The following is a 27,134-nucleotide window of genomic DNA, read 5'->3' on the forward strand; positions in this document are numbered from 1 at the left end:
ACAAGAATCATGTATAAACTGATAATGGTGCATGTGACTTCAGTGAAATGATGAGGAAGTTGATCTGAATGATGAGGATGATTTGAATTTAGAACAATAGTGTAATTATGATAAAGAATTGTGGGCGGTATCACAACTCAGGATAAGACCCAGATGCAGACACAGGAGGTAGATTGTTTGGTTCTCAGAATATTTATTATCACAAAGGGTAAGGCAAAAGGTCAGGTCGAAGGCAAGCAGAGGTTCGTAATCCAAGGCAGAGTCAACAAGGGACAGAACGGCAGACAGACAGTCAGGGTCAGGCAGACAGTCAGGGTCAGGCAGACAGTCAGGGTCAGGGCAGACAGACAGTCAGGGTCAGGCAGACAGTCAGGGTCAGGGCAGACAGACAGTCAGGGTCAGGGCAGACAGACAGTCAGGGTCGGTGCAGACAGACAGTCAGGGTCAGGGTCAGGGCAGACAGTCAGGGTCGGGGTCAGGGCAGACAGTCAGGGTCGGGGTCAGGGCAGACAGTCAGGGTCGGGTCAGGGCAGACAGTCAGGGTCGGGGCAGGCAGACAGTCAGGGTCAGGGTCAGGGCAGACAGTCAGGGTCGGGGTCAGGGCAGACAGTCAGGGTCAGGGTCAGGGCAGACAGTCAGGGTCGGGGCAGGCAGACAGTCAGGGTCAGGGTCAGGGCAGACAGTCAGGGTCAGGGCAAACAGTCAGGGTCGGGGCAGGCAGACAGTCAGGGTCGGGGCAGGCAGACAGTCAGGGTCGGGGACAGACAGACAGTCAGGTTCAGGGCAGACAGACAGTCAGGGTCAGGGCAGACAGACAGTCAGGGTCAGGGCAGACAGACAGTCAGGGCAGGCAGACGGTCAGGGCAGGCAGACAGTCAGGGTCGGGGCAGGCAGACAGTCAGGGTCAGGGCAGACAGTCAGGGTCGGGGTCAGGGCAGACAGTCAGGGTCAGGGTCAGGGCAGACAGTCAGGGTCGGGGCAGGCAGACAGTCAGGGTCGGGGCAGGCAGACAGTCAGGGTCGGGGACAGACAGACAGTCAGGGTCAGGGCAGACAGACAGTCAGGGTCAGGGCAGACAGACAGTCAGGGTCAGGGCAGACAGACAGTCAGGGCAGGCAGACGGTCAGGGCAGGCAGACAGTCAGGGTCAGGGCAGGCAGACAGTCAGGGTCAGGGCAGACAGTCAGGGTCAGGGCAGGCAGACAGTCAGGGTCAGGGCAGGCAGACAGTCAGGGCAGACAGTCAGGGTCAGGGCCAGGGCAGACAGTCAGGGTCAGGGCAGGCAGACAGTCAGGGTCAGGGCAGGCAGACAGTCAGGGTCAGGGCAGACAGACAGTCAGGGTCAGGGCAGGCAGACAGTCAGGGTCAGGGCAGACAGTCAGGGTCAGGGCAGACAGACAGTCAGGGTCAGGGCAGACAGACAGTCAGGGTCAGGGCAGACAGACAGTCAGGGTCAGGGCAGACAGACGGTCAGGGCAGACAGACGGTCAGGGCAGGCAGACAGTCAGGGTCAGGGCAGGCAGACAGTCAGGGTCAGGGCAGGCAGACAGTCAGGGTCAGGGCAGGCAGACAGTCAGGGTCAGGGCAGGCAGACAGTCAGGGTCAGGGCAGGCAGACAGTCAGGGTCAGGGCAGGCAGACAGTCAGGGTCAGGGCAGGCAGACAGTCAGGGCAGGCAGACAGACAGTCAGGGCAGGCAGACGGTCAGGGCAGGCAGACAGTCAGGGTCGGGGCAGGCAGACAGTCAGGGTCAGGGTCAGGGCAGACAGTCAGGGTCAGGGTCAGGGCAGACAGTCAGGGTCGGGGCAGGCAGACAGTCAGGGTCGGGGTCAGGGCAGACAGTCAGGGTCAGGGTCAGGGCAGACAGTCAGGGTCGGGGCAGGCAGACAGTCAGGGTCGGGGCAGGCAGACAGTCAGGGTCGGGGACAGACAGACAGTCAGGGTCGGGGACAGACAGACAGTCAGGGTCGGGGACAGACAGACAGTCAGGGTCAGGGCAGACAGACAGTCAGGGTCAGGGCAGACAGACAGTCAGGGTCAGGGCAGACAGACAGTCAGGGCAGGCAGACGGTCAGGGCAGGCAGACAGTCAGGGTCAGGGCAGGCAGACAGTCAGGGTCAGGGCAGGCAGACAGTCAGGGTCAGGGCAGGCAGACAGTCAGGGTCAGGGCAGGCAGACAGTCAGGGCAGACAGTCAGGGTCAGGGTCAGGGCAGACAGTCAGGGTCAGGGCAGGCAGACAGTCAGGGTCAGGGCAGGCAGACAGTCAGGGTCAGGGCAGACAGACAGTCAGGGTCAGGGCAGGCAGACAGTCAGGGTCAGGGCAGACAGTCAGGGTCAGGGCAGACAGACAGTCAGGGTCAGGGCAGACAGACAGTCAGGGTCAGGGCAGACAGACGGTCAGGGCAGACAGACGGTCAGGGCAGGCAGACAGTCAGGGTCAGGGCAGGCAGACAGTCAGGGTCAGGGCAGGCAGACAGTCAGGGTCAGGGCAGGCAGACAGTCAGGGTCAGGGCAGGCAGACAGTCAGGGTCAGGGCAGACAGACAGTCAGGGCAGGCAGACAGTCAGGGTCAGGGCAGGCAGAAAGGTCAGAACCGGGAAGACTAAAAACGGGAGATAAAGGGCTGTAAGACAAAGGTTTAATCTTAGACACATGGAAAGTGGGATGTACACGGAGGGTACGGGGCAACAGAAGATGAAAAGCGGAGGGACTAAGGACTTTAGAGATGGGGAATGGACCAATAAAACGAGGACAAAGTTTAAAAGACTCCACCCGGAGGGGCAGATCACGGGTGGACAGCCATACCCTCTGCCCGGGGAGCTGGGGTCCCCCTCTTCCGGGTACGCCGACAGCGGTGGACGAACATCTGGGCTGAGGGTATGCTGACCTCTTTCTCAGGGAAGAGCAGGGGCGGGTTACCCAAGGAACACTCGAAGGGTGAGAGTCCAGTGAGGGAGCAGGGAAGGGAGTTGCGGGCGTACTCCACCCACACAAGTTGCTGGCTCCAGGTGGTGGGGTTGGCAGAGACGAGGCAGCTAAGAGTAGTCTCCAGGTTCTGATTGGCTCGCTCCGATTGGCTGTTGGACTGGGGATGAAAACCGGAGGACAGGCTGGCCGATGACCAAATAAGGGTGCAGAATGCCTTCCAGAAGCTGGACAAGAACTGAGGACCCCGATCGGAGACCATGTCGCCCAGAAGTCCATGGATCCGGAAGACGGGCTGCACCATAAGCTGGGCCGTCTCCTTGGCTGAAGGTTACTTGGGAAGGGGGAATGAAATGTGCAGCTTTGGAAAACCTATCCACCACAATAAGGATGGTGGTTTTGCCATCTGATGGAGGGAGACCAGTGACAAAGTCCAGGGAAATATGGGACCAGGGGCAATGAGGAACAGGGAGTGGTTTAAGGAGGCCAACCGGAGCTTGCCTCTGAGTCTTGTTCTGTGCGCAAACAGTGTAGGCGGTGACGATTGCGGAGATGTCCGGAACCATGGTGGCCATCAAAAACGTTGGCGAATGAAAGCCAGGGTCCGATGGGAGCCAGGATGACAGGTGAGTTTAGAGGAATGGGCCCATTTCAGGAACGGGGACCGGGCCGAATCTGTGACGAAAACCCACTACGCCTTGCGGTCTCGGCTTTCAATACCCCAGACTAGCTGCTAGACAGGAGGTAGGGTGGAGGGTCTCGAGGTCAGATGGTGTAGCAGTGGAACTATACAGGCGGGAGAGTGCGTCAGGCTTCACATTGTTGGACCCAGGACGGTTGGGAAAATTGAATCAAGTGAATAACAGAGCCCAACGAACCTGCTTTGAGTTGAGGCTCTTGGCGGTGCGGAGAAATTCCAAATTCTTGTGGTCGGTCCACTCTAAGAATGGATGTTCCGCCCCTTCAAGCCAGTGCCTCTACTCCTCCAGCGCCATCTTGACCACCAGAAGTTAGATTTCCCACATCATAGTTCCTCTCAGCGGAATTGAGACGATGGGAGAGGAATGCGCAGGGATGCTGCTTTTGGTCCTGGCAAGAATGCTGGGACAGGACGGCCCCCACTCCAATATCCGAAGCGTCAACCTCCACCACGAACTGATGGGACAAGTCCGGATGGATTAGGATGGGGGCTGTCGTGAAACTGTGCTTCAGATCCAGAAACGCCCCCGGTCAGCAGCTGGGGACAACATGAACAGAACCTTGGGAGAGGTGAGTGCAGAGAGGGAGGAGGCCTGGGTGCTGTATCCCCAAAATAAAGTGGCGGTAGAAATGAGCAAACCCCAGGAAACGTTGCAGGCGGTAGATGGTTCGGTTCTCAGAATATTTATTATCACAAAGGGTAAGGCAAAAGGTCAGGTCGAAGGCAAGCAGAGGTTCGTAATCCAAGGCAGAGTCAACAAGGTACAGAACGGCAGACAGACAGTCAGGGTCAGGGCAGGCAGGGTCAGGGTCAGAACCGGGAAGACAAGAAAACTAAATTAGTGCTAAGGCAACACATAGAAAACACGCTGTGATGACTTAAACGCAGGTATAAATACACAGGCGATAACGGGGAAAAACGGGAAACACCTGGTGGGGGGAAGAGACAAGCACAAGACAGTTTATTATGAAAGGCTGGAAATTGTACATCATTTCCCCTCAGAGTCAAATCAGACAATGAGGTAAACATACAATGTGTGTAGTTGTCAATGGCAGGCTGAACCAAACGAATGGACGCAGAATTTAGATGAGTTGGAGTCAGATTGAGGATCAGATATTGAGCTTGAAATCGACGTTGCTGATCAAGAGTCTTCATTTGATTCTGATGTTGACCTCGAACCTCCGCCTCCGATGCCTGAGCCTTGCCGCAGGAAAAAAAAAACAGAGCCAACTGCCACGGTGAGACAGGAGTCTGGGAGGAATGACACGGTTTGGGTAGAAAAGAGTGATGCATTTATTTGACATGCAGATGTTGCAGCACATCCGAGATTGTACTGTTGCTCATGAGCACAGAAAAGGAAACCGTACACAGGACATGCCTATGGATGAACTCCAAACAGTGATTGCCCAGGTGCACACGAAACAAGGCCCCTGAAAACCATGTGCAGTGCAATCGATCTGTTTGTGCGGCTTGCTCACACAAAGCCCCGAAGCTGTGCGCTGACTGTGGACCCATAGCATAAAAAGAAGACCAGATTGAATCATTTACATTTCATGCATAAAGGCATGTCCGATACAATCAACAAATTACTGTTTTTATATCTTGTCATGAATATATTTATTTTATTTTTGATATTCATTCTATCAACAAATGACTATTTTTATATCTTGTCATTAATATTTATTTTATTTTTGATATTCATTCTAACAACAAAGGACTGTTTTTATATCTTGTCATGGATATGGTTATTTTATTTTTGATATTCATTCTTTACAGTTGTTCTTGCACTGGTGCTTTTGTTTAAGAATCTAGCGTTTCTACTTTGTTAAAATAGTTTATAACTTTACTAATGGAATCTACAAATAAAGTAGATCAGATGGATTACACTGTAATGGTTTAATTGGAAGGGAAACGAAGATAAGCTATAGGTCTATGTTTTTCCTAGGACTTTGTAGAATTATACAAAACATATCTTATATTTCCACAAATATTTATTCATGCAATTAATCCTTTATAATAGTTGATGCACTATTTATCAAGTGTTTGGCGCTTATGTTTGCTGAACCTTGCGGGTTGATGCATATGCTGAAGGCGCCGCCCGGCATAGTTCTCTAGCGGGTAATTCTAGGCATAAAGGCGGTTCTAGTGTTTATCTCCATGTAATATCACTGATTTGTAAGATTTATGGCTTTGGTCTGTCTATCAAGAACTTCCAATTCTACTCCAGCGGTTGTCTAATGTAATAAATATATAATAACACATTTAAATCATAACATGATTTTAATTGAAAGACAATAGCAAAGTGCAAGGTATGTTGGCCAAATTCCATGTCGTTATAGCTGTCTAGTTGCAGTCAGTTTGGTTAGTTCTGGCTCAGCCCTGGTCCATTCCCCAGGGGTTAGGGTTTAGTGTGTAGTTGCAGTCAGTTTGGTTAGTTCTGGCTCAGCCCTTGTTCATTCCCCAGGGGTTAGGGTTTAGTGTGTAGTTGCAGTCAGTTTGGTTAGTTCTGGCTCAGCCCTTGTTCATTCCCCAGGGGTTCGGGTTTAGTGTGTAGTTGCAGTCAGTTTGGTTAGTTCTGGCTCAGCCCTTGTTCATTCCCCAGGGGTTCGGGTTAGGGTTTAGTGTGTAGTTGCAGTCAGTTTGGTTAGTTCAGGCTCAGCCCTTGTTCATTCCCCAGGGGTTCGGGTTTAGTGTGTAGTTGCAGTCAGTTTGGTTAGTTCTGGCTCAGCCCTGGTCCATTCCCCAGGGGTTCGGGTTAGGGTTTAGTGTGTAGTTGTAGTCAGTTTGGTTAGTTCTGGCTCGGCCCTTGTCCATTCCCCAGGGGTTAGGGTTAGGGTTTAGTGTGTAGTTGCAGTCAGTTTGGTTAGTGCAGGCTCAGCCCTTGTTCATTCCCCAGGGGTTCGGGTTTAGTGTGTAGTTGCAGTCAGTTTGGTTAGTTCTGGCTCAGCCCTTGTTCATTCCCCAGGGGTTCGGGTTTAGTGTGTAGTTGCAGTCAGTTTGGTTAGTTCTGGCTCAGCCCTGGTCCATTCCCCAGGGGTTAGGGTTTAGTGTGTAGTTGCAGTCAGTTTGGTTAGTTCAGGCTCAGCCCTTGTTCATTCCCCAGGGGTTCGGGTTTAGTGTGTAGTTGCAGTCAGTTTGGTTAGTTCTGGCTCAGCCCTGGTCCATTCCCCAGGGGTTCGGGTTAGGGTTTAGTGTGTAGTTGTAGTCAGTTTGGTTAGTTCTGGCTCAGCCCTGGTCCATTCCCCAGGGGTTAGGGTTAGGGTTTAGTGTGTAGTGTGTAGTTGTAGTCAGTTTGGTTAGTTCTGGCTCAACCCTGGTCCATTCCCCAGGGGTTAGGGTTAGGGTTTAGTGTGTAGTTGTAGTCAGTTTGGTTAGTTCTGGCTCAACCCTGGTCCATTCCCCAGGGGTTAGGGTTAGGGTTTAGTGTGTAGTTGTAGTCAGTTTGGTTAGTTCTGGCTCAGCCCTTGTTCATTCCCCAGGGGTTAGGGTTAGGGTTTAGTGTGTAGTTGCAGTCAGTTTGGTTAGTGCAGGCTCAGCCCTGGTCCATTCCCCAGGGGTCAGGGTTTAGTGTGTAGTGGCAGTCAGTTTGGTTAGTTCTGGCTCAGCCCTGGTCCATTCCCCAGGGGTTAGGGTTAGGGTTTAGTGTGTAGTTGCAGTCAGTTTGGTTAGTGCAGGCTCAGCCCTTGCCCATTCCCCAGGGGTTAGGGTTAGGGTTTAGTGTGTAGTTGCAGTCAGTTTGGTTAGTGCAGGCTCAGCCCTGGTCCATTCCCCAGGGGTCAGGGTTTAGTGTGTAGTGGCAGTCAGTTTGGTTAGTTCTGGCTCAGCCCTGGTCCATTCCCCAGGGGTTAGGGTTAGGGTTTAGTGTGTAGTTGCAGTCAGTTTGGTTAGTGCAGGCTCAGCCCTTGTCCATTCCCCAGGGGTTAGGGTTAGGGTTTAGTGTGTAGTTGCAGTCAGTTTGGTTAGTGCAGGCTCAGCCCTGGTCCATTCCCCAGGGCTTAGGGTTTAGTGTGTAGTTGCAGTCAGTTTGGTTAGTTCTGGCTCAGCCCTGGTCCATTCCCCAGGGGTTAGGGTTTAGTGTGTAGTTGCAGTCAGTTTGGTTAGTGCAGGCTCAGCCCTTGTCCATACCCCAGGGGTTAGGGTTAGGGTTTAGTGTGTAGTTGCAGTCAGTTTGGTTAGTGCAGGCTCAGCCCTTGCCCATTCCCCAGGGGTTAGGGTTTAGTGTGTAGTTGCAGTCAGTTTGGTTAGTTCTGGCTCAGCCCTGGTCCATTCCCCAGGGGTTAGGGTTAGGGTTTAGTGTGTAGTTGCAGTCAGTTTGGTTAGTGCAGGCTCAGCCCTGGTCCATTCCCCAGGGGTTAGGGTTAGGGTTTAGTGTGTAGTTGCAGTCAGTTTGGTTAGTTCTGGCTCAGCCCTGGTCCATTCCCCAGGGGTTAGGGTTAGGGTTTAGTGTGTAGTTGCAGTCAGTTTGGTTAGTGCAGGCTCAGCCCTGGTCCATTCCCCAGGGGTTAGGGTTAGGGTTTAGTGTGTAGTTGCAGTCAGTTTGGTTAGTGCAGGCTCAGCCCTTGCCCATTCCCCAGGGGTTAGGGTTAGGGTTTAGTGTGTAGTTGCAGTCAGTTTGGTTAGTGCAGGCTCAGCCCTGGTCCATTCCCCAGGGGTTAGGTTTAGGGTTTAGTGTGTAGTTGCAGTCAGTTTGGTTAGTGCAGGCTCAGCCCTTGTCCATTCCCCAGGGGTTAGGGTTAGGGTTTAGTGTGTAGTTGCAGTCAGTTTGGTTAGTTCAGGCTCAGCCCTTGCCCATTCCCCAGGGGTTAGGGTTTAGTGTGTAGTTGCAGTCAGTTTGGTTAGTTCTGGCTCAGCCCTGGTCCATTCCCCAGGGGTTAGGGTTTAGTGTGTAGTTGCAGTCAGTTTGGTTAGTTTTGGCTCAGCCCTGGTCCATTCCCCAGGGGTTAGGGTTTAGTGTGTAGTTGCAGTCAGTTTGGTTAGTTCTGGCTCAGCCCTGGTCCATTCCCCAGGGGTTAGGGTTAGGGTTTAGTGTGTAGTGGCAGTCAGTTTGGTTAGTTCTGGCTCAGCCCTGGTCCATTCCCCAGGGGTTAGGGTGACCTCTGGCCCTTCAAATGAGCTTCCCATCAGTCACACACAACAGCATAGCCACGGGAAGTAGGGGTGCTGAGGTTGCAGCAGCAACCCCCTGAAAAATCTGAATTACAATAAAAAGTTCATAAGCATATATATTATATACAGCTAAATACATATTTTTCAGTATCCCCCCCTCTATAGAGGAGGAGGAAATAGAGAGAGGAAATGGAAGAAAGCGAACAGAGGAAGCCAACACTAGTGAGATCTGTGTGTGACTGTCTACTGCAGGGGTGTCAAACTGATTTAGCCCCTTGGGCTGCATTCGGTCTTCAACAGGGTCCGGAGGGCCACACTGAAAATGTGTTATATTTCATCTGTGTCAAAATGTGCAAGAAATAGTCCTCCATCGTTTTGGGATGTTCGATGTACCTTGACTGTCTAGATTTAATCTCAGTGATTATTAGCGAGCTGGACACAGTCAAGAAACCGTATTCATGTAAGTCTATTATTTATTTACCCAAACCACCCATGGCCAGATTGGGACCCCCTTGTGCTCCGTATGTTTGACACCCCTATTGTGTGTAGTGACGCCTCGGCAGTGTGATGGTAGATACAGGAAGCTGGTTTCATGTGTGCCCCTGTCTGCTCTCTATTGAGGGCTAACGGCCATGCACTGTGATGGATGGCTATTGTTGGTGACATTTGATTTACTTTTCTGTTCGTCTTTCCCCCTCCTCTCTTCCTCCCTTTTCCCACTCTCTCTCTCTCTCTCAATTCCTTCTATCTCTCTCTCACACTGTTTCTCACCCTGCTTTCTTCCTTTCCTTCTCTTTATTCCCTCCTCCTGCTTTTCCCCCTCCTCCTCCTGCTCTTCCCCCTCCTCCTCCTGCTCTCCCCCTCCTCCTCCTGCTCTCCCCCTCCCTCCTCCTCCTCCTGCTCTTCCCCCTCCCTCCTCCTCCTCCTGCTCTTCCCCCTCCCTCCTCCTCCTCCTGCTCTTCCCCCTCCCTCCTCCTGCTCTCCCCATTCCACCTCGTCCTCCTGCTCTTCCTGCTCTTCCTCCTCCTCTTCCTGCTCTTCCTCCTCCTCTTCCTGCTCTTCCTCCTCCCTCCTCCTGCTCTTCCCCCTCCCTCCTCCTGCTCTTCCCCCTCCCCCTTCCTGCTCTTCCCCCTCACTCCTCCTGCTCTTCCCCCTCTCTCCTCCTGCTCTTCCCCTCATCTTGCTCTTACCCCTTCCTCCTCTTGCTCTTTCCCCTCCCTCCTCCTCTTGCTCTTTCCCCTCCATCCTCTTCCTCCTGCTCTTCCCCCTCTCGCTTCCCCTACCTTCTCTGTCCGAGAGACAAAGACCCCAGCCACCTCCTGTTTCCATCTCTCTTATCCCCCTCTCTGTCATTCGGAGGCAGTCCGTCCGTCGGCTGTGTGCGTACACTTGGCTCACACACACTCTGGCTCTCCATAGTCTGAGAAGCAAGGCTGCTGTGTTCTACATGGCAGGATATTGTCTTGGTTAAGGCCAATAAAGAAGGTAGTGGATTGCATGTCGCCGAGGCAACACAGCTTTGTGTATTAATTCGATCCGTCCTTCCGGTCTCCTGGCTGCTGGTTTGGCTATTCTTCTTTAAATGGAAGGACTATATCACGGTAAGGATGGCTGTTTTTCTCTTGCTGCTCTGTTCTCGTGTGGTGTAGGCTGCACTGCTACGCTTCTGGTTTACGCTAGGCTAGCTTGCTGAATGGAACAGCATTTACAGTAGTATTTTCCTCTCCCTCTGCACTGGTGTGTGTGTGTGTGTGTGTGTGTGTGATATTTTTAAACTCCTGTTATCTGTGTTGCTCCTGTCTTGCTAATGGCAGCCAAGTCATAAGGACACAGCATGTGGTCAGAAATGTATTACTTGGACAATTAGCAGAGTATTTAATTAGCTTTACTTTTAGATACATTTATTAGTGTGGTGATGATAGTACAATATTGTATTGATTGATTATATCATCTCTTCACCCAATCATACCGGGGACCATCAGTGACGTGTAAAACATCTGTCTCTATTGACTTGTCTGCAGAGGGTTCATACTATATCTGGGAAAGGGCTTTACACTGCAATCCATAGACGTTTTATTCACTCTGTACAGTACTCCATGATGCATTCCACTTCACAATCCCATGTTCATTTCTTTCTTCATGTCTATTACCTTCTGTTTCTGTCAAACTGCTAATGGCTGACCTAATGGCTGAGACTAAGGTTGTGTTCCAAATACACCCTAGTAGTGCACTATATAGGCTATGGCTTAGGGTACCATTTAGGATAAAGCCTGAGACACAGAACTGTCGTTCTGCAGTGTCTGTTCAGTTCCTGATCCAAGCTGTAGATAATCATGTGTCAGTCCCAGTGATAAATGGCCCTGGTCACTGCTGGGTAGTGTGTTCATGCGTGGGAGTCAGGGGGGAGGGGGGAGAGGGAGGAGAGAGAGAGAGGGAGGAGGTTAGGGATGACAGGGAGAGGGAGGAGAGAGAGAGGGAGGAGGTTAGGGATGACAGGGAGAGGGAGGAGAGAGAGAGGGAGGAGGTTAGGGATGACAGGGAGAGGGAGGAGAGGGAGGAGGTTAGGGATGACAGGGAGAGGGAGGAGGTTAGGGATGACAGGGAGAGGGAGGAGAGAGAGAGGGAGGAGGTTAGGGATGACAGGGAGAGGGAGGAGGTTAGGGATGACAGGGAGAGGGAGGAGAGAGAGAGGGAGGAGGTTAGGGATGACAGGGAGAGGGAGGAGGTTAGGGATGACAGGGAGAGGGAGGAGGTTAGGGATGACAGGGAGAGGGAGGAGGTTAGGGATGACAGGGAGAGGGAGGAGAGAGAGAGAGAGGAAGTTAGGGATGACAGGGAGAGATGGCAGGCGTTCAACAATGTTCTTCCTTTGGCGGTGGTTCTGGTGTCATCTCTATTCTAGTTTGTATCAACTTCCTCATCCATAATTTAATGAAGTATGTTTTATTTCTCTCCTCTCCTAAAATGTTTGTGAAATTTGCCAAACAAGTACTGTTTGCAAAGGCCTCTCTGTGCCCTCTGCACTTACCATCTTAATGAACATTAACACACATTCATAATGTATGGCCCCTTGAAATAGCCTAGATTTTGGCTAGTGATATTCAATTGGTGGCAAAAGGTGAAGGAAAGCGTCCAATGTTATTGCTAATGCCGCACAATTTATATGACTGTTAGAAATCCTTAGGAGATCAAGCCTCTAAGTCGACCAGCTCATTTGCCATGTATAATGGTGCCAGTCATGATAGTAATTCTAGTATAAATTCAGTAACGTAACGGCATTAGGTCTGGGCAACCTCCAATATTGCCAACCATGCGTATGGATGAACGCGTTCCGCATGTCTACTGGGCCTGTTTCTGCGGTGCAGTCATGCATGTCTACTGGGCCTGTGTCTGCGGTGCAGTCATGCATGTCTACTGGGCCTGTATCTGCGGTGCAGTCATGCATGTCTACTGGGCCTGTGTCTGCGGTGCAGTCATGCATGTCTACTGGGCCTGTGTCTGCGGTGCAGTCATGCATGTCTACTGGGCCTGTGTCTGCGGTGCAGTCATGCATGTCTACTGGGCCTGTGTCTGCGGTGCAGTCATGCATGTCTACTGGGCCTGTGTCTGCGGTGCAGTCATGCATGTCTACTGGGCCTGTGTCTGCGGTGCAGTCATGCATGTCTACTGGGCCTGTGTCTGCGGTGCAGTCATGCATGTCTACTGGGCCTGTGTCTGCGGTGCAGTCATGCATGTCTACTGGGCCTGTGTCTGCGGTGCAGTCATGCATGTCTACTGGGCCTGTGTCTGCGGTGCAGTCATGCATGTTGGTGACCTTGTTGCATGCTTTACTTTTACATGACGTGTGTGTGTGTGTGTGTGTGTGTGTGTGTGTGTGTCAGTGCTGTTTTTTCCTTGCATGTATATCTGCTTTGGTTTGTATGACGGCTTCTGCAGAAGAGCGGAGGCTGCTCGGTTGAGTGCATATGTGTGTCTGCCTGTGAGTATCCGTCCGCCTGTGTGTGACCCCTCAGGTCAGGGGGTGTTACTGGAGTGTGTAGCATCATAGGGGTCTGTGGATGCAACAGAAGTTAGAGGCCAACCTCAAGCACCTCCAACACCTGCAGGTCTCTCACACACACAAGCACGCATGCATGCGCGGGCGGGCGGGCAGATGGGACGATCACAGGCAAACACACATGCAGGTGTTGGAGGGGCTTGAGGTGGGCCCCTAACTTCTGTTGCATCCACAGACCCCTATGATGCTACATAGCAAGGCGATAATAGCCTCGTGCAAACAACAAAAACAGCCAGCTAGGTATAATAACAAGGTGAAATCATTTGCTGTTAGTGAGAAGAGCAAAAAGCTATTTTATCTTGCATTCTAAAATCATTTCAAATCTATTTCCGGTTATTTATTTCATTTCCATGATCATAGCAGAATAAATTCCTCACCTTTTCTGACTGTGATAGTTTCATAGGCTACTCACGAAATAACCTATAGGCCAACAGCAACTTATGATAGGCTAACATTTGTCCCATCTCTCATTTAATTGGACCCACTTCACAGTAGTAAATAGATAAGCTACCTGTATTTAAAGTATTTTGCTCTACGCGATCCGAAACACAGTAAACATAGTTTAACGGTTGACGTTAAACGTTTCCGTTGACGTTTGTAGGCTTCGTCTGAATACTGTAATGTCAAATCTATTGAGTAGCCTAGACAATATTTCATTTATTAAACATAGTACATATATCAGAACCATTGCACCTTTTCTGGCCATGATGAGTTCGTATTACCGAACAAGCCATACAGCAAATTAATTTATTTAATTGAGCCTATTAGAGAATTATCACTTCTAGTGTTTGCTCTATGCATGTGAAAGGGAGTGTGGTTTATAACATACTGTAGAATTTAAAGCTGCAATATGTAGCTTTTTGGGTGACCTGACAAAATGCACATAGAAATGTGAGTTATAGATCTGTCATTCTCATTGAATGCAAGTTTAAGAAGCGGTAGATATGTTCTATGTGCACTAATAATATGCTTTTAAGTTTCATTTTTGCGTCTTTTACTTCCGGTTTTATACACCAGCTTCAAACAGCTGAAAATACAATATTTTTGGTAATGGAAAATATATTTTACAGTGGTTTAGATGGCACAATGATTCTTTACACTATACGGTCATTATTGTCACCATGAAAGGTGAATGACAGGTGTTATTGTCACCATGAAAGGTGAATGACAGGTGTTATTGTCACCATGGAAGGTGAATGACAGGTGTTATTGTCACCATGAAAGGTGAATGACAGGTGTTATTGTCAACATGAAAGGTGAATGACAGGTGTTATTGTCACCGTGAAAGGTGAATGACGGCCGTTATTGTCACCGTGAAAGGTGAATGACAGGCCCAGACTGTTACTGCCTCATCACTACTGTAGGTCAGGCCCAGACTGGTACTGCCTCCTCACTACTGTAGGTCAGGCCCAGACTGTTACTGCCTCCTCACTACTGTAGGTCAGGCCCAGACTGTTACTGCCTCATCACTACTGTAGGTCAGGCCCAGACTGTTACAGCCTCCTCACTACTGTAGGTCAGGCCCAGACTGTTACAGCTTCATCACTACTGTAGGTCAGGCCCAGACTGTTACAGCCTCCTCACTACTGTAGGTCAGGCCCAGAGAGTTACTGCCTCCTCACTGCTGTAGGTCAGGCCCAGAGAGTTACAGCCTCCTCACTACTGTAGGTCAGGCCCAGACTGTTACAGCCTCCTCACTACTGTAGGTCAGGCCCAGACTGGTACTGCCTCCTCACTACTGTAGGTCAGGCCCAGACTGTTACTGCCTCATCACTACTGTAGGTCAGGCCCAGACTGTTACTGCCTCCTCACTACTGTAGGTCAGGCCCAGACTGTTACAGCCTCCTCACTACTGTAGGTCAGGCCCAGACTGTTACAGCCTCCTCACTACTGTAGGTCAGGCCCAGACTGTTACTGCCTCCTCACTACTGTAGGTCAGGCCCAGAGAGTTACTGCCTCCTCACTGCTGTAGGTCAGGCCCAGACTGTTACTGCCTCCTCACTACTGTAGGTCAGGCCCAGAGAGTTACTGCCTCCTCACTGCTGTAGGTCAGGCCCAGACTGTTACTGCCTCCTCACTACTGTAGGTCAGGCCCAGAGAGTTACTGCCTCATCACTACTGTAGGTCAGGCCCAGAGAGTTACTGCCTCCTCACTGCTGTAGGTCAGGCCCAGACTGTTACAGCCTCCTCACTACTGTAGGTCAGGCCCAGACTGGTACTGCCTCCTCACTACTGTAGGTCAGGCCCAGACTGTTACAGCTTCATCACTACTGTAGGTCAGGCCCAGACTGTTACTGCCTCCTCACTACTGTAGGTCAGGCCCAGACTGTTACTGCCTCCTCACTACTGTAGGTCAGGCCCAGACTGTTACAGCTTCATCACTACTGTAGGTCAGGCCCAGACTGTTACTGCCTCCTCACTACTGTAGGTCAGGCCCAGACTGTTACTGCCTCCTCACTACTGTAGGTCAGGCCCAGACTGTTACAGCTTCATCACTACTGTAGGTCAGGCCCAGACTGTTACTGCCTCCTCACTACTGTAGGTCAGGCCCAGACTGTTACAGCCTCCTCACTACTGTAGGTCAGGCCCAGACTGTTACTGCCTCCTCACTACTGTAGGTCAGGCCCAGACTGTTACTGCCTCATCACTACTGTAGGTCAGGCCCAGACTGTTACTGCCTCATCACTACTGTAGGTCAGGCCCAGACTGGTACTGCCTCCTCACTACTGTAGGTCAGGCCCAGACTGTTACTGCCTCCTCACTACTGTAGGTCAGGCCCAGACTGTTACAGCCTCCTCACTACTGTAGGTCAGGCCCAGACTGTTACAGCCTCCTCACTACTGTAGGTCAGGCCAATACTGTAGGTCACTCTATATAGAGAGTTGGTTATGGTCAAAATGGAACCCTATTCACTATATAGAGTTGGTTATGGTCAAAATGGAACCCTATTCACTATATAGAGAGTTGGTTATGGTCAAAATGGAACCCTATTCACTATATAGAGTTGGTTATGGTCAAAATGGAACCCTATTCACTATATAGAGAGTTGGTTATGGTCAAAATGGAACCCTATTCACTATATAGAGTGTTGGTTATGGTCAAAATGGAACCCTATTCACTATATAGAGAGTTGGTTATGGTCAAAATGGAACCCTATTCACTATATAGAGTTGGTTATGGTCAAAATGGAACCCTATTCACTATATAGAGAGTTGGTTATGGTCAAAATGGAACCCTATTCACTATATAGAGTGTTGGTTATGGTCAAAATGGAACCCTATTCACTATATAGAGAGTTGGTTATGGTCAAAATGGAACCCTATTCACTATATAGAGTGTTGGTTATGGTCAAAATGGAACCCTATTCACTATATAGAGAGTTGGTTATGGTCAAAATGGAACCCTATTCACTATATAGAGTGTTGGTTATGGTCAAAAGTAGTGCACTACATAGAGATGTGTGTGTAATTTGGGATGTAGACCCAATCTGTCATAATTCCATGGGACAGCAGTAGAATGCCTGGCTCGTGTAACTGGTTGATTGATCTGTTGGGTCGTGAGGTATGCTTGGTGGTAATGGCTCTTGATATGGGCTGGACATGAAAGCAGCTGCAGCTTGTGTGAGTGACATCCCTGGTTCACACGATGCCATGCAACGTTTGCTGGTTTATTGATGCCCCAATCTGTGGAGTGTGTGTCAGACTGCCTGTTGGTGATATACGGCAGGTTCTGTCACCAAGACAAACCCCACATGGCACTCTTCTTTCAGAACACGACATCTCGGCCATTTCACATAGTCTCCACCCCTCCAGCACACCACCACAGGTGGCCAACCCTGCAGCCCTGCAGCCCTGCAGCCCTGCAACCCTGTAGCCCTGTAGCCCTGTAGCCCTGTAGCCCTGCAACCCTGTAGCCCTGCAACCCTGTAGCCCTGCAACCCTGTAGCCCTGCAATCCTGTAGCCCTGTAGCCCTGCAACCCTGTAGCCCTGTAGCCCTACAGCCCTGTAGCCCTGCAACCCTGTAGCCCTGTAGCCCTGTAGCCCTGCAACCCTGTAGCCCTGCAACCCTGTAGCCCTGCAACCCTGTAGCCCTGTAGCCCTGTAGCCCTGCAACCCTGTAACCCTGTAGCCCTGCAGCCCTGCAACCCTGTAGCCTGTAGCCCTGTAGCCCTGTAGCCCTGTAGCCCTGCAACCCTGTAGCCCTGTAGCCCTGCAACCCTGCAACCCTGTAACCCTGTAACCCTGCAACCCTGCAACCCTGTAGCCCTGTAGCCCTGTAGCCCTGCAACTCTGTAGCCCTGTAGCCCTGTAGCCCTGCAACCCTGTAGCCCTGTAGCCCTGTAGCCCTGTAGCCCTGTAGCCCTGTAGCCCTGTAGCCCTGTAGCCCTGCAACCCTGTAACCCTGCAGCCCTGCAGCCCTATAGCCTTGTAGCCCTGCAACCCTGTAGCCCTGTAGCCCTGCAACCCCTTAGCCCTGTAACCCTGCAGCCCTGTAGCCCTGTAGCCCTGCAGCACTGTAGCCCTGCAGCACTGTAGCCCTGCAGCACTGTAGCCCTGCAACCCTGCAACCCTGTAGCCCTGTAACCCTGTAACCCTGTAACCCTGTAACCCTGTAGCCCTGTAACCCTGCAGCACTGTAACCCTGCAGCACTGTAGCCCTGCAGCACTGTAACCCTGTAACCCTGTAACCCTGTAACCCTGTAGCGCTGTAACCCTGTAGCCCTGTAGCCCTGCAGCACTGTAGCCCTGTAGCCCTGTAGCACTGTAGCCCTGTAACCCTGTAACCCCGCAGCACTGTAGCCCTGCAATCCTGTAGCCCTGTAGCCCTGTAGCACTGTAGCCCTGCAACCCTGTAGCCCTGTAGCCCTGCAGCACTGTAACCCTGCAGCACTGTAGCCCTGCAATCCTGTAGCCCTGCAGCACTGTAGCCCTGCAACCCTGTAGCCCTGTAACCCTGCAGCACTGTAGCCCTGCAGCCCTGTAACCCTGTAACCCTGTAGCCCTGTAACCCTGTAGCCCTGTAACCCTGTAGCCCTGTAGCTCTGTAGCCCTGTAACTACGTAGCCTGTCTTTCACATAGGAGCTACACTCACAATATAATAGTATAGTAATAATATATATACAGTATGTCATATAGTAATATAATATATATGTAATATAGTAATAATAAAAAGGTATAATATAGCAATAGCCTATAGTAATAATCTAAATAAATAATACTAAAATATCTACCATTCTGCCCAAGCTGTATCCATTCTCTGAATGTCCAGAGGTTGATATGTAAAGAAAGCCTCATTGAGGCCGATTCAATCATGGATTCTGAATCATTTAAAATGGATATGACAGTCAGGCAGTAAGGTAACTTGAGCGCAGGCATCTTGGACAGCAGTGATTGCTGTGTTTGTGTGCCCTAGCAGACATTTACCCCCACACTCAGTCTGCTTGTGTCTTTTAGACACTGCTTTTTGCCTCCCAGTCAACACGGAGCTGTCAGCAGCTTTAAAATGCGGAGGAGAGAGCCGTGCTTGCTCAAATACACCGGAGTCAGAGAGAGAGCCGTGCTTGAGAAAGCCTTGTTTTCTCTCCCCAGCAATAAGATAAATGTAGGCACTAGGCACTCCCAGGTCGTATATCTCTTTCCCTGTGTGTGTCACTGTGTCTCTGTCTGTGTCTGTGTGCGTACGTGTGTACGTGCGTGGAGTCTCCAGAGGACAGCTTGAGGAGCAGGTGTTTTGGCCACCTGCCAGACAGACGGGGCCCTTTGTGGGGGCCGGGTCAAGTTACCAGGCAGGGACAGACCAGACCGGGGCCCTCCACCACGGCCCCATAATGCACTCCATACTTTACACTGACCACCGTGTCGAGAACTAGACCTGACAACCTGACATGGGTCAGGGCTGGTGGGTCAGGGCTGGTCAGAGAGAGTGTTAGCATTAGCACTCATGGGCTCCCGAGTGGCGCAGCGATCTAAGGCACAGCATCACAGTGCTAGATGCGTCACTGCAGACCCTGGTTCGATTCCATGCTGTATCACAACCGGCCGTGTTTGGGAGACACATAGGGCTGCGCACAATTGACCCAGCGTCGTTAGGGATAGGCCGTCATTGTAATTGTAAATAAGAATTTGTTCTTAACTGACTCGCCTGGTTAAATACAATTTAAAAATAAATAAAATAGCACAGTGAGGTGTGATTAGTCCTATTAAAGCTAGCCTGTCTCCTAGCATCGCTAGCCTCTACTGCTAGTGTTAGCAGAGTGAGGTGGGATTAGTCCTATTAAAGCTAGCCTGTCTCCTAGCATCACTAGCCTCGACTGCTAGTGTTAGCACAGTGAGGTGAGATTATTCCTAGTAAAGCTAGCCTGTCTCCTAGCATTACTAGCCTCTACTGCTAGTGTTAGCACAGTGAGGTGTGATTAGTCCTATTAAAGCTAACCTGTCTCCTAGCTTCACTAGCCTCTACTGCTAGTGTTAGCACAGTGAGGTGTGGTTAGTCCTATTAAAGCTAACCTGTCTCCTAGCTTCACTAGCCTCTACTGCTAGTGTTAGCACAGTGAGGTGTGGTTAGTCCTATTAAAGCTAGCCTGTCTCCAAGCATCACTAGCCTCTACTGCTAGTGTTAGCACAGTGAGGTGTGGTTAGTCCTATTAAAGCTAGCCTGTCTCCAAGCATCACTAGCCTCTACTGCTAGTGTTAGCACAGTGAGGTGTGATTAGTCCTATTAAAGCTAACCTGTCTCCTAGCTTCACTAGCCTCTACTGCTAGTGTTAGCACAGTGAGGTGTGATTAGTCCTATTAAAGCTAGCCTGTCTCCAAGCATCACTAGCCTCTACTGCTAGTGTTAGCACAGTGAGGTGTGGTTAGTCCTATTAATGCTAGCCTGTCTCCATGCATCACTAGCCTCTACTGCTAGTGTTAGCACAGTGAGGTGTGATTAGTCCTATTAAAGCTAGCCTGTCTCCGAGCATCACTAGCCTCTACTGCTAGTGTTAGCAGAGTGAGGTGTGATTAGTCCTATTAAAGCTAGCCTGTCTCCTAGCATCACTAGCCTCGACTCCTAGTGTTAGCACAGTGAGGTGAGATTATTCCTATTAAAGCTAGCCTGTCTCCTAGCATTACTAGCCTCTACTGTTAGTGTTAGCACAGTGAGGTGTGATTAGTCCTATTAAAGCTAACCTGTCTCCTAGCTTCACTAGCCTCTACTGCTAGTGTTAGCACAGTGAGGTGTGGTTAGTCCTATTAAAGCTAACCCGTCTCCTAGCTTCACTAGCCTCTACTGCTAGTGTTAGCACAGTGGGGTGTGATTAGTCCTATTAAAGCTAGCCTGTCTCCAAGCATCACTAGCCTCTACTGCTAGTGTTAGCACAGTGAGGTGTGGTTAGTCCTATTAAAGCTAACCCGTCTCCTAGCTTCACTAGCCTCTACTGCTAGTGTTAGCACAGTGGGGTGTGGTTAGTCCTATTAAAGCTAGCCTGTCTCCTAGCATTACTAGCCTCTACTGCTAGTGTTAGCACAGTGAGGTGTGATTAGTCCTATTAAAGCTAGCCTGTCTCCTAGCATCACTAGCCTCGACTGCTAGTGTTAGCACAGTGAGGTGAGATTATTCCTATTAAAGCTAGCCTGTCTCCTAGCATTACTAGCCTCTACTGCTAGTGTTAGCACAGTGAGGTGTGATTAGTCATATTAAAGCTAACCTGTCTCCTAGCTTCACTAGCCTCTACTGCTAGTGTTAGCACAGTGAGGTGTGGTTAGTCCTATTAAAGCTAACCCGTCTCCTAGCTTCACTAGCCTCTACTGCTAGTGTTAGCACAGTGAGGTGTGGTTAGTCCTATTAAAGCTAGCCTGTCTCCAAGCATCACTAGCCTCTACTGCTAGTGTTAGCACAGTGAGGTGTGATTAGTCCTATTAAAGCTAACCTGTCTCCTAGCTTCACTAGCCTCGACTGCTAGTGTTATCACAGTGAGGTGAGATTATTCCTATTAAAGCTAGCCTGTCTCCTAGCATTACTAGCCTCTACTGCTAGTGTTAGCACAGTGAGGTGTGATTAGTCCTATTAAAGCTAACCTGTCTCCAAGCATCACTAGCCTCTACTGCTAGTGTTAGCACAGTGAGGTGTGATTAGTCCTATTAAAGCTAGCCTGTCTCCGAGCATCACTAGCCTCTACTGCTAGTGTTAGCACAGTGAGGTGTGGTTAGTCCTATTTAAGCTAGCCTGTCTCCTAGCATTACTAGCCTCTACTGCTGGCCTATCTAGTTGGTGATCCAGCGTCAGGGAAAGGACCATGTGCACCTTTGTGATGCTAGTCTATTAAAGACACTGGGCGAATCGACAGACGCACAGAGACAGCCAGTTAGCCAGTCTAATCCATTAAACCCTGGATGGACAGTCAATCCAGACGTCTCACCCTGCCTTTCACATGGTGATTTAATCTACTGGCGCTTGGATATATGGATTATTAAGGGACTTAGATTTTCTTTACCAACCCTACACTCATAACTTAATACGTTCAGACTCTTTAGAGAGGGCACATGGTTAATTCTGGGCCTCAAGCTCCTCAGAAATCTAATCAAAACGACCTATAGACCAACACCCTTACAAGTAATATATATCCCCAGTTGATCTGGTTATAGGCTGAGAGACCTACACCTCCTACACATCTCAAGTCAATGTAATAATGTTCAAATGATGGATCATGGGACCCATCTTGAAATGAAACCAACTGCAGAAGGAATATGGGATGCTTGTCATTGTTGATAATTGTTCTGTAGCGTCTTGATTGCCATATTGTTGAGTTGTATGGCTGGTGGTGTCCATCTACGTTCTTTGGACTCTGCTCTCATCAAATGTCACCCTATTCCCTACAAAGTGCGCTACTTTTTATCAAAGACATAAGCACCCTATTCCCTACAAAGTGCACTACTTTAGATCAAGGCCCATAAGGCTTTGGTAAAAAGTAGTGCACCATATACTAGGCAATAAGATGCCATTTGGGACAAGGCCACTGTGATGTGAAAGAGATGCCTGCTTTCAAGACAGTCTGCCCCCCCCCCCCCCCCCCCCCCCAAAAGATACAGGGTAAAATGAGAGGTGTTGAAGAGGCCACTGATTCTCTCTCTCTCTCTGCCACTTCTCCTCTCCTATTAATTCACATGTTGTTCTACCACTGACGTATCAGTACTGAGACCACACTATTCAGCTGAGACTCAACTCTCTGTGCAACATGTGTTCTGAAGGCTGAGACTCAACTCTCTGTGCAACATGTGTTCTGAAGGCTGAGACTCAACTCTCTGTGCAACATGTGTTCTGAAGGCTGAGACTCAACTCTCTCTGGGCAACGTGTGTTCTGAAGGCTGAGACTCAACTCTCTGGGCAACGTGTGTTCTGAAGGCTGAGACTCAACTCTCTGTGTACAACGTGTGTTCTGAAGGCTGAGACTCAACTCTCTGTGTACAACGTGTGTTCTGAAGGCTGAGACTCAACTCTCTCTGGGCAACGTGTGTTCTGAAGGCTGAGACTCAACTCTCTCTCTGCAACGTGTGTTCTGAAGGCTGAGACTCAACTCTCTCTGGGAAACGTGTGTTCTGAAGGCTGAGACTCAACTCTCTCTGTGCAACGTGTGTTCTGAAGGCTGAGACTCAACTCTCTCTGCAACGTGTGTTCTGAAGGCTGAGACTCAACTCTCTCTGTGTACAACGTGTGTTCTGAAGGCTGAGACTCAACTCTCTCTGTGTACAACGTGTGTTCTGAAGGCTGAGACTCAACTCTCTCTGTGTACAACGTGTGTTCTGAAGGCTGAGACTCAACTCTCTCTGTGTACAACGTGTGTTCTGAAGGCTGAGACTCAACTCTCTTTGTACCACGTGTGTTCTGAAGGCTGAGACTCAACTCTCTCTGTACCACGTGTGTTCTGAAGGCTGAGACTCAACTCTCTCTGTGCAACGTGTGTTCTGAAGGCTGAGACTCAATTCTCTCTGTACAACATGTGTTCTGAAGGCCGAGACTCAACTCTCTCTGGGCAACGTGTTCTGAAGGCTGAGACTCAACTCTCTCTGTGTACAACGTGTGTTCTGAAGGCTGAGACTCAACTCTCTCTGGGCAACGTGTGTTCTGAAGGCTGAGACTCAACTCTCTCTGTACAACGTGTGTTCTGAAGGCTGAGACTCAACTCTCTCTGGGCAACGTGTGTTCTGAAGGCTGAGACTCAACTCTCTCTGTACAACGTGTGTTCTGAAGGCTGAGACTCAACTCTCTCTGTGCAATGCGTGTTCTGAAGGCTGAGACTCAACTCTCTCTGTGCAATGTGTGTTCTGAAGGCTGAGACTCAACTCTCTCTGTACAACGTGTGTTCTGAAGGCTGAGACTCAACTCTCTCTCGGCAACATGTGTTCTGAAGGCTGAGACTCAACTCTCTCTGTGCAGCGTATGTTCTTGTCCTTCACAGCAGTTGTGGTGTCATGGATGCTTGTGTTCCTGTGCTGCTCAAATGCAATAGCTTTGCTGTTTTTTATGTGTTTGGCTATAGTCACTTTGGAATCGACACACAGTACAAATTATGATTATGCTCTAGTCGAGGCGCTAAAATGAGTTTGACCTAATTACAGGCAGAGCTGATTTCAACTCAATATTGATTCTTGTAGACACATTTCCCCACTTCAGTTTGATTGCCTTAGCCTGCATCTCCACCTGCAGTTTGTGCCTGTCAGGTTCAATTTATTTCAACTTCGTTGACTGTGTTGATATTCCATATGATTTGTGTATCTAATAGGGAAATGGATAGTTTTGATGTAAACATGTGCAATTGTAGTAGAGGAAAGGAAAGGGAAAGGGGGAAACCTAGTCAGTTGTACAACTGAATGTATTCAACTGAAATGTGTCTTCCACATTTAACCCAACCACTCTGAATCAGAGAGGTGTGGAGGGGCAGAATGACAGAGTTTTACCTTGTCAGCTAGTAGGTTAGGGTTGTGCGATATTTGGGAAGATCTCTTCTACGATATACTACTTCAAATATCGCGATAGCCAATATAGTCGTTTTAATGCGTTCAAAATCTAGATAATTCCAGACTGCGCTTTGTTTTGCTTATTTACAGTATTAAAGTCACATTCTATTTAAATAATCTAAGTATGGCGAAAAAACAAGGCTTACTTCATTCATTTAGACTTAATTTTCAACGTATTAATACTGCCTGCACATGAATACAGCCTGTACATGAATACGGCCTGTACATGAATACAGCCTGTACATGAATACAGCCTGTACATTAATACGGCCTGCACATGAATACGGCCTGTACATGAATTCGGCCTGTACATGAATACTGCCTGCACATGAATACAGCCTGCACATGAATACAGCCTGTACATGAATACGGCCTGCACATGAATACGGCCTGCACATGAATACAGCCTGCACATGAATACAGCCTGCACATGAATACAGCCTGCACATGAATACAGCCTGCACATGAATACTGCCTAACTGCACAGTTTTAATTTGTAAAGTTCAAATAGTATAGTCTTCCACACCACAATACATCATCTTGCACGATATTAGATTTAATCATATATTGGCTCAATCCTAGTAGGTTAGCTATGATAGAAGTACTGATATGTACTGTAAGGCTAGATGATGCTCTGCATGCATGACACCGACACACACACACACACACACACACACACACACACACACACACACACACACACACACACACACACACACACACACACACACACACACACACACACACACACACACACACACACACACACACACACACACACACACACACACACAGGAAGTGCATGCCTATCCTATGACCCATTATTGTCATTGTATTCTGGCTGTACTCTTGACAATTGATTAACCTTGTTCTGAAACCTGAGAGATTAAAACCATATCCGTCCATCCTGTCTGTCTAGTTCCAAACCTGAGAGATTAAAACCTCATCCGTCCTTCCTGTCTGTCTAGTTCCAAACCTGAGAGATTAAAACCTCATCCGTCCATCCTGTCTGTCTAGTTCCAAACCTGAGAGATTAAAACCTCATCCGTCCATCCTGTCTGTCTATGGCCAAACCTGAGAGATTAAAACCTCATCCGTCCATCCTGTCTGTCTAGTTCCAAACCTGAGAGATTAAAACCATATCCGTCCATCCTGTCTGTCTATTTCCAAACCTGAGAGATTAAAACCTCATCCGTCCTTCCTGTCTGTCTAGTTCCAAACCTGAGAGATTAAAACCTCATCCGTCCATCCTGTCTGTCTAGTTCCAAACCTGAGAGATTAAAACATAATCCGTCCATCCTGTCTGTCTAGTTCCAAACCTGAGAGATTAAAACCTCATCCGTCCATCCTGTCTGTCTATGGCCAAACCTGAGAGATTAAAACCTCATCCGTCCATCGTGTCTGTCTATTTCCAAACCTGAGAGATTAAAACCTCATCCGTCCATCCTGTCTGTCTATGGCCAAACCTGAGAGATTAAAACCTCATCCGTCCATCCTGTCTGTCTAGTTCCAAACCTGAGAGATTAAAACCTCATCCGTCCATCCTGTCTGTCTATTTCCAAACCTGAGAGATTAAAACCTCATCCGTCCATCCTGTCTGTCTAGTTCCAAACCTGAGAGATTAAAACCTCATCCGTCCATCCTGTCTGTCTAGTTCCAAACCTGAGAGATTAAAACCTCATCCGTCCATCCTGTCTGTCTAGTTCCAAACCTGAGAGATTAAAACCTCATCCGTCCATCCTGTCTGTCTAGTTCCAAACCTGAGAGATTAAAACCTCATCCGTCCATCCTGTCTGTCTATGGCCAAACCTGAGAGATTAAAACCTCATCCGTCCATCCTGTCTGTCTATGGCCAAACCTGAGAGATTAAAACCATGTCCGTCCATCCTGTCTGTTTGTGGCAAAAATCAAATCAAATGTTATTTGTCAGTACAGAGTCAATGTGCGGGGGCACCGGTGTCGAGGTAATTATGTACATGCAGGTAGGGTTATTAAAGTGGCTATGCATAGATAATAACAGAGAGTAACAGCAGTGTGGAGGGGGGTGCAAATAGTCTGGGTAGCCATTTGATTAGCTTATGGCTTGGAGGTCGAAGCTGTTTAGAAGCCTCTTGGACCTAGACATGGCGCTCCGGTACCGCTTCCCTTGTGGTAGCAGAGAGAACAGTCTATGACTAAGGCGGCTGGAGTCTTTGACAATTTTTAGGACCTTACTCTGACACCGCCTGGTATAGAGGTCCTGGATGGCAGGAAGCTTGGCCACAGTGATGTACTGGGCTGTACGCACTACCCTCTGTAGTGCCTTGCGGTTGAAGGCCGAGCAGTTGCCATACCAGGCAGTGATGCAACCAGTCAGGATGCTCTCGATGGTGCAGCTGTAAAACCTTTTGAGGATCTGAGGACCCATACCAATTCTTTTCAGTCTCCTGAGGGGGAATAGGTTTTGTTGTGCCCTCTTCACGATTGTCTTGGTGTGCTTGGACCATGTTAGTTGTTGGTGATGTGGACGCCAAGGAACTTGAAGCTCTCAACCTGTTCCACTACAGCCCCGTCGATGAGAATGGGGACATGCTCGGTCCTCCTTTTCCTGTTGTCCACAATCATCTCCTTTGTCTTGATCACGTTGAGGGAGAGGTTGTTGTCCTGGCACCACAGGGTCAGGTCTCTGACCTCCTCCCTATAGGCTGTCTCATCGTTGTTGGTGATCAGGCCTACCACTGTTGTGTCATCGGCAAACTTAATGAAGGTGTTGGAGTCGTGCCTGGCCATGCAGTCATGAGTGAACAGGGAGTACAGGAGGGGACTGAGCACGCACCCCTGAGGGGCCCCTGTGTTGAGGATCAGCATGGCAGATGTGCTGCTGCCTACCTTTACCACCTGGGGGTGGCCCATCAGGAAGTCCAGTATCCAGTTGCAGAGGGAGGTGTTTAGTCCCAGGGTCCTTAGCTTATTGATGAGTTTTGAGGGCACTATGGTGTTGAACGCTGAGCTGGAAGCAATGAGTAGCATTCTCACATAGGTGTTCCTTTTGTCCAGGTGGGACAGGACAGTGTGGAGTGCAATAGAGATTGCATCATCTGTGGCTCTGTTGGTGTGGTATGCAAATTGGAGTGTGTATAGGGTTTCTGCGATAATGGTGTTGATGTGAGCCATGACCAGCCTTTCAAAGCATTTCATGGCTACAGATGTGAGTGCTACTGATCGTCATTTAGGCAGGTTACTTTAGTGTTCTTGGGCACAGAGACTATGGTGGTCTGCTTGAAACATGTTGGTATTACAGACTCCGACAGCGAGAGGTTGACTATATCAGTGAAGACACTTGCCAGTTGGTCAGCGCATGCTCGGAGT

The 27,134-nt window shown here is 49.4% G+C and overlaps 1 protein-coding gene across 2 annotated transcripts in view; it reads left to right on the forward strand.

Annotated features, from left to right (window-relative positions):
• The window catches only part of LOC129820226 (focal adhesion kinase 1-like), a 226,891-nt gene that overhangs the window by 47,804 nt on the left and 151,953 nt on the right, over positions 1-27,134 (forward strand). Inside the window, exon 1 of one of the 2 annotated variants that reach the window (XM_055877247.1) lies at positions 9,889-10,331. The exons of the other annotated variant lie outside the window; for it this stretch is intronic. Within the exon in view, the coding sequence (XP_055733222.1) occupies positions 10,313-10,331 (19 nt within the window). The 5' untranslated portion in view covers positions 9,889-10,312. Of the gene's footprint in view, positions 1-9,888; positions 10,332-27,134 lie in introns of those variants that run through there. 2 annotated transcript variants of the gene reach the window in all.

This window comes from Salvelinus fontinalis, chromosome 22 (genome assembly GCF_029448725.1).
Source record: "Salvelinus fontinalis isolate EN_2023a chromosome 22, ASM2944872v1, whole genome shotgun sequence".
Lineage (NCBI taxonomy): Eukaryota > Metazoa > Chordata > Actinopteri > Salmoniformes > Salmonidae > Salvelinus > Salvelinus fontinalis.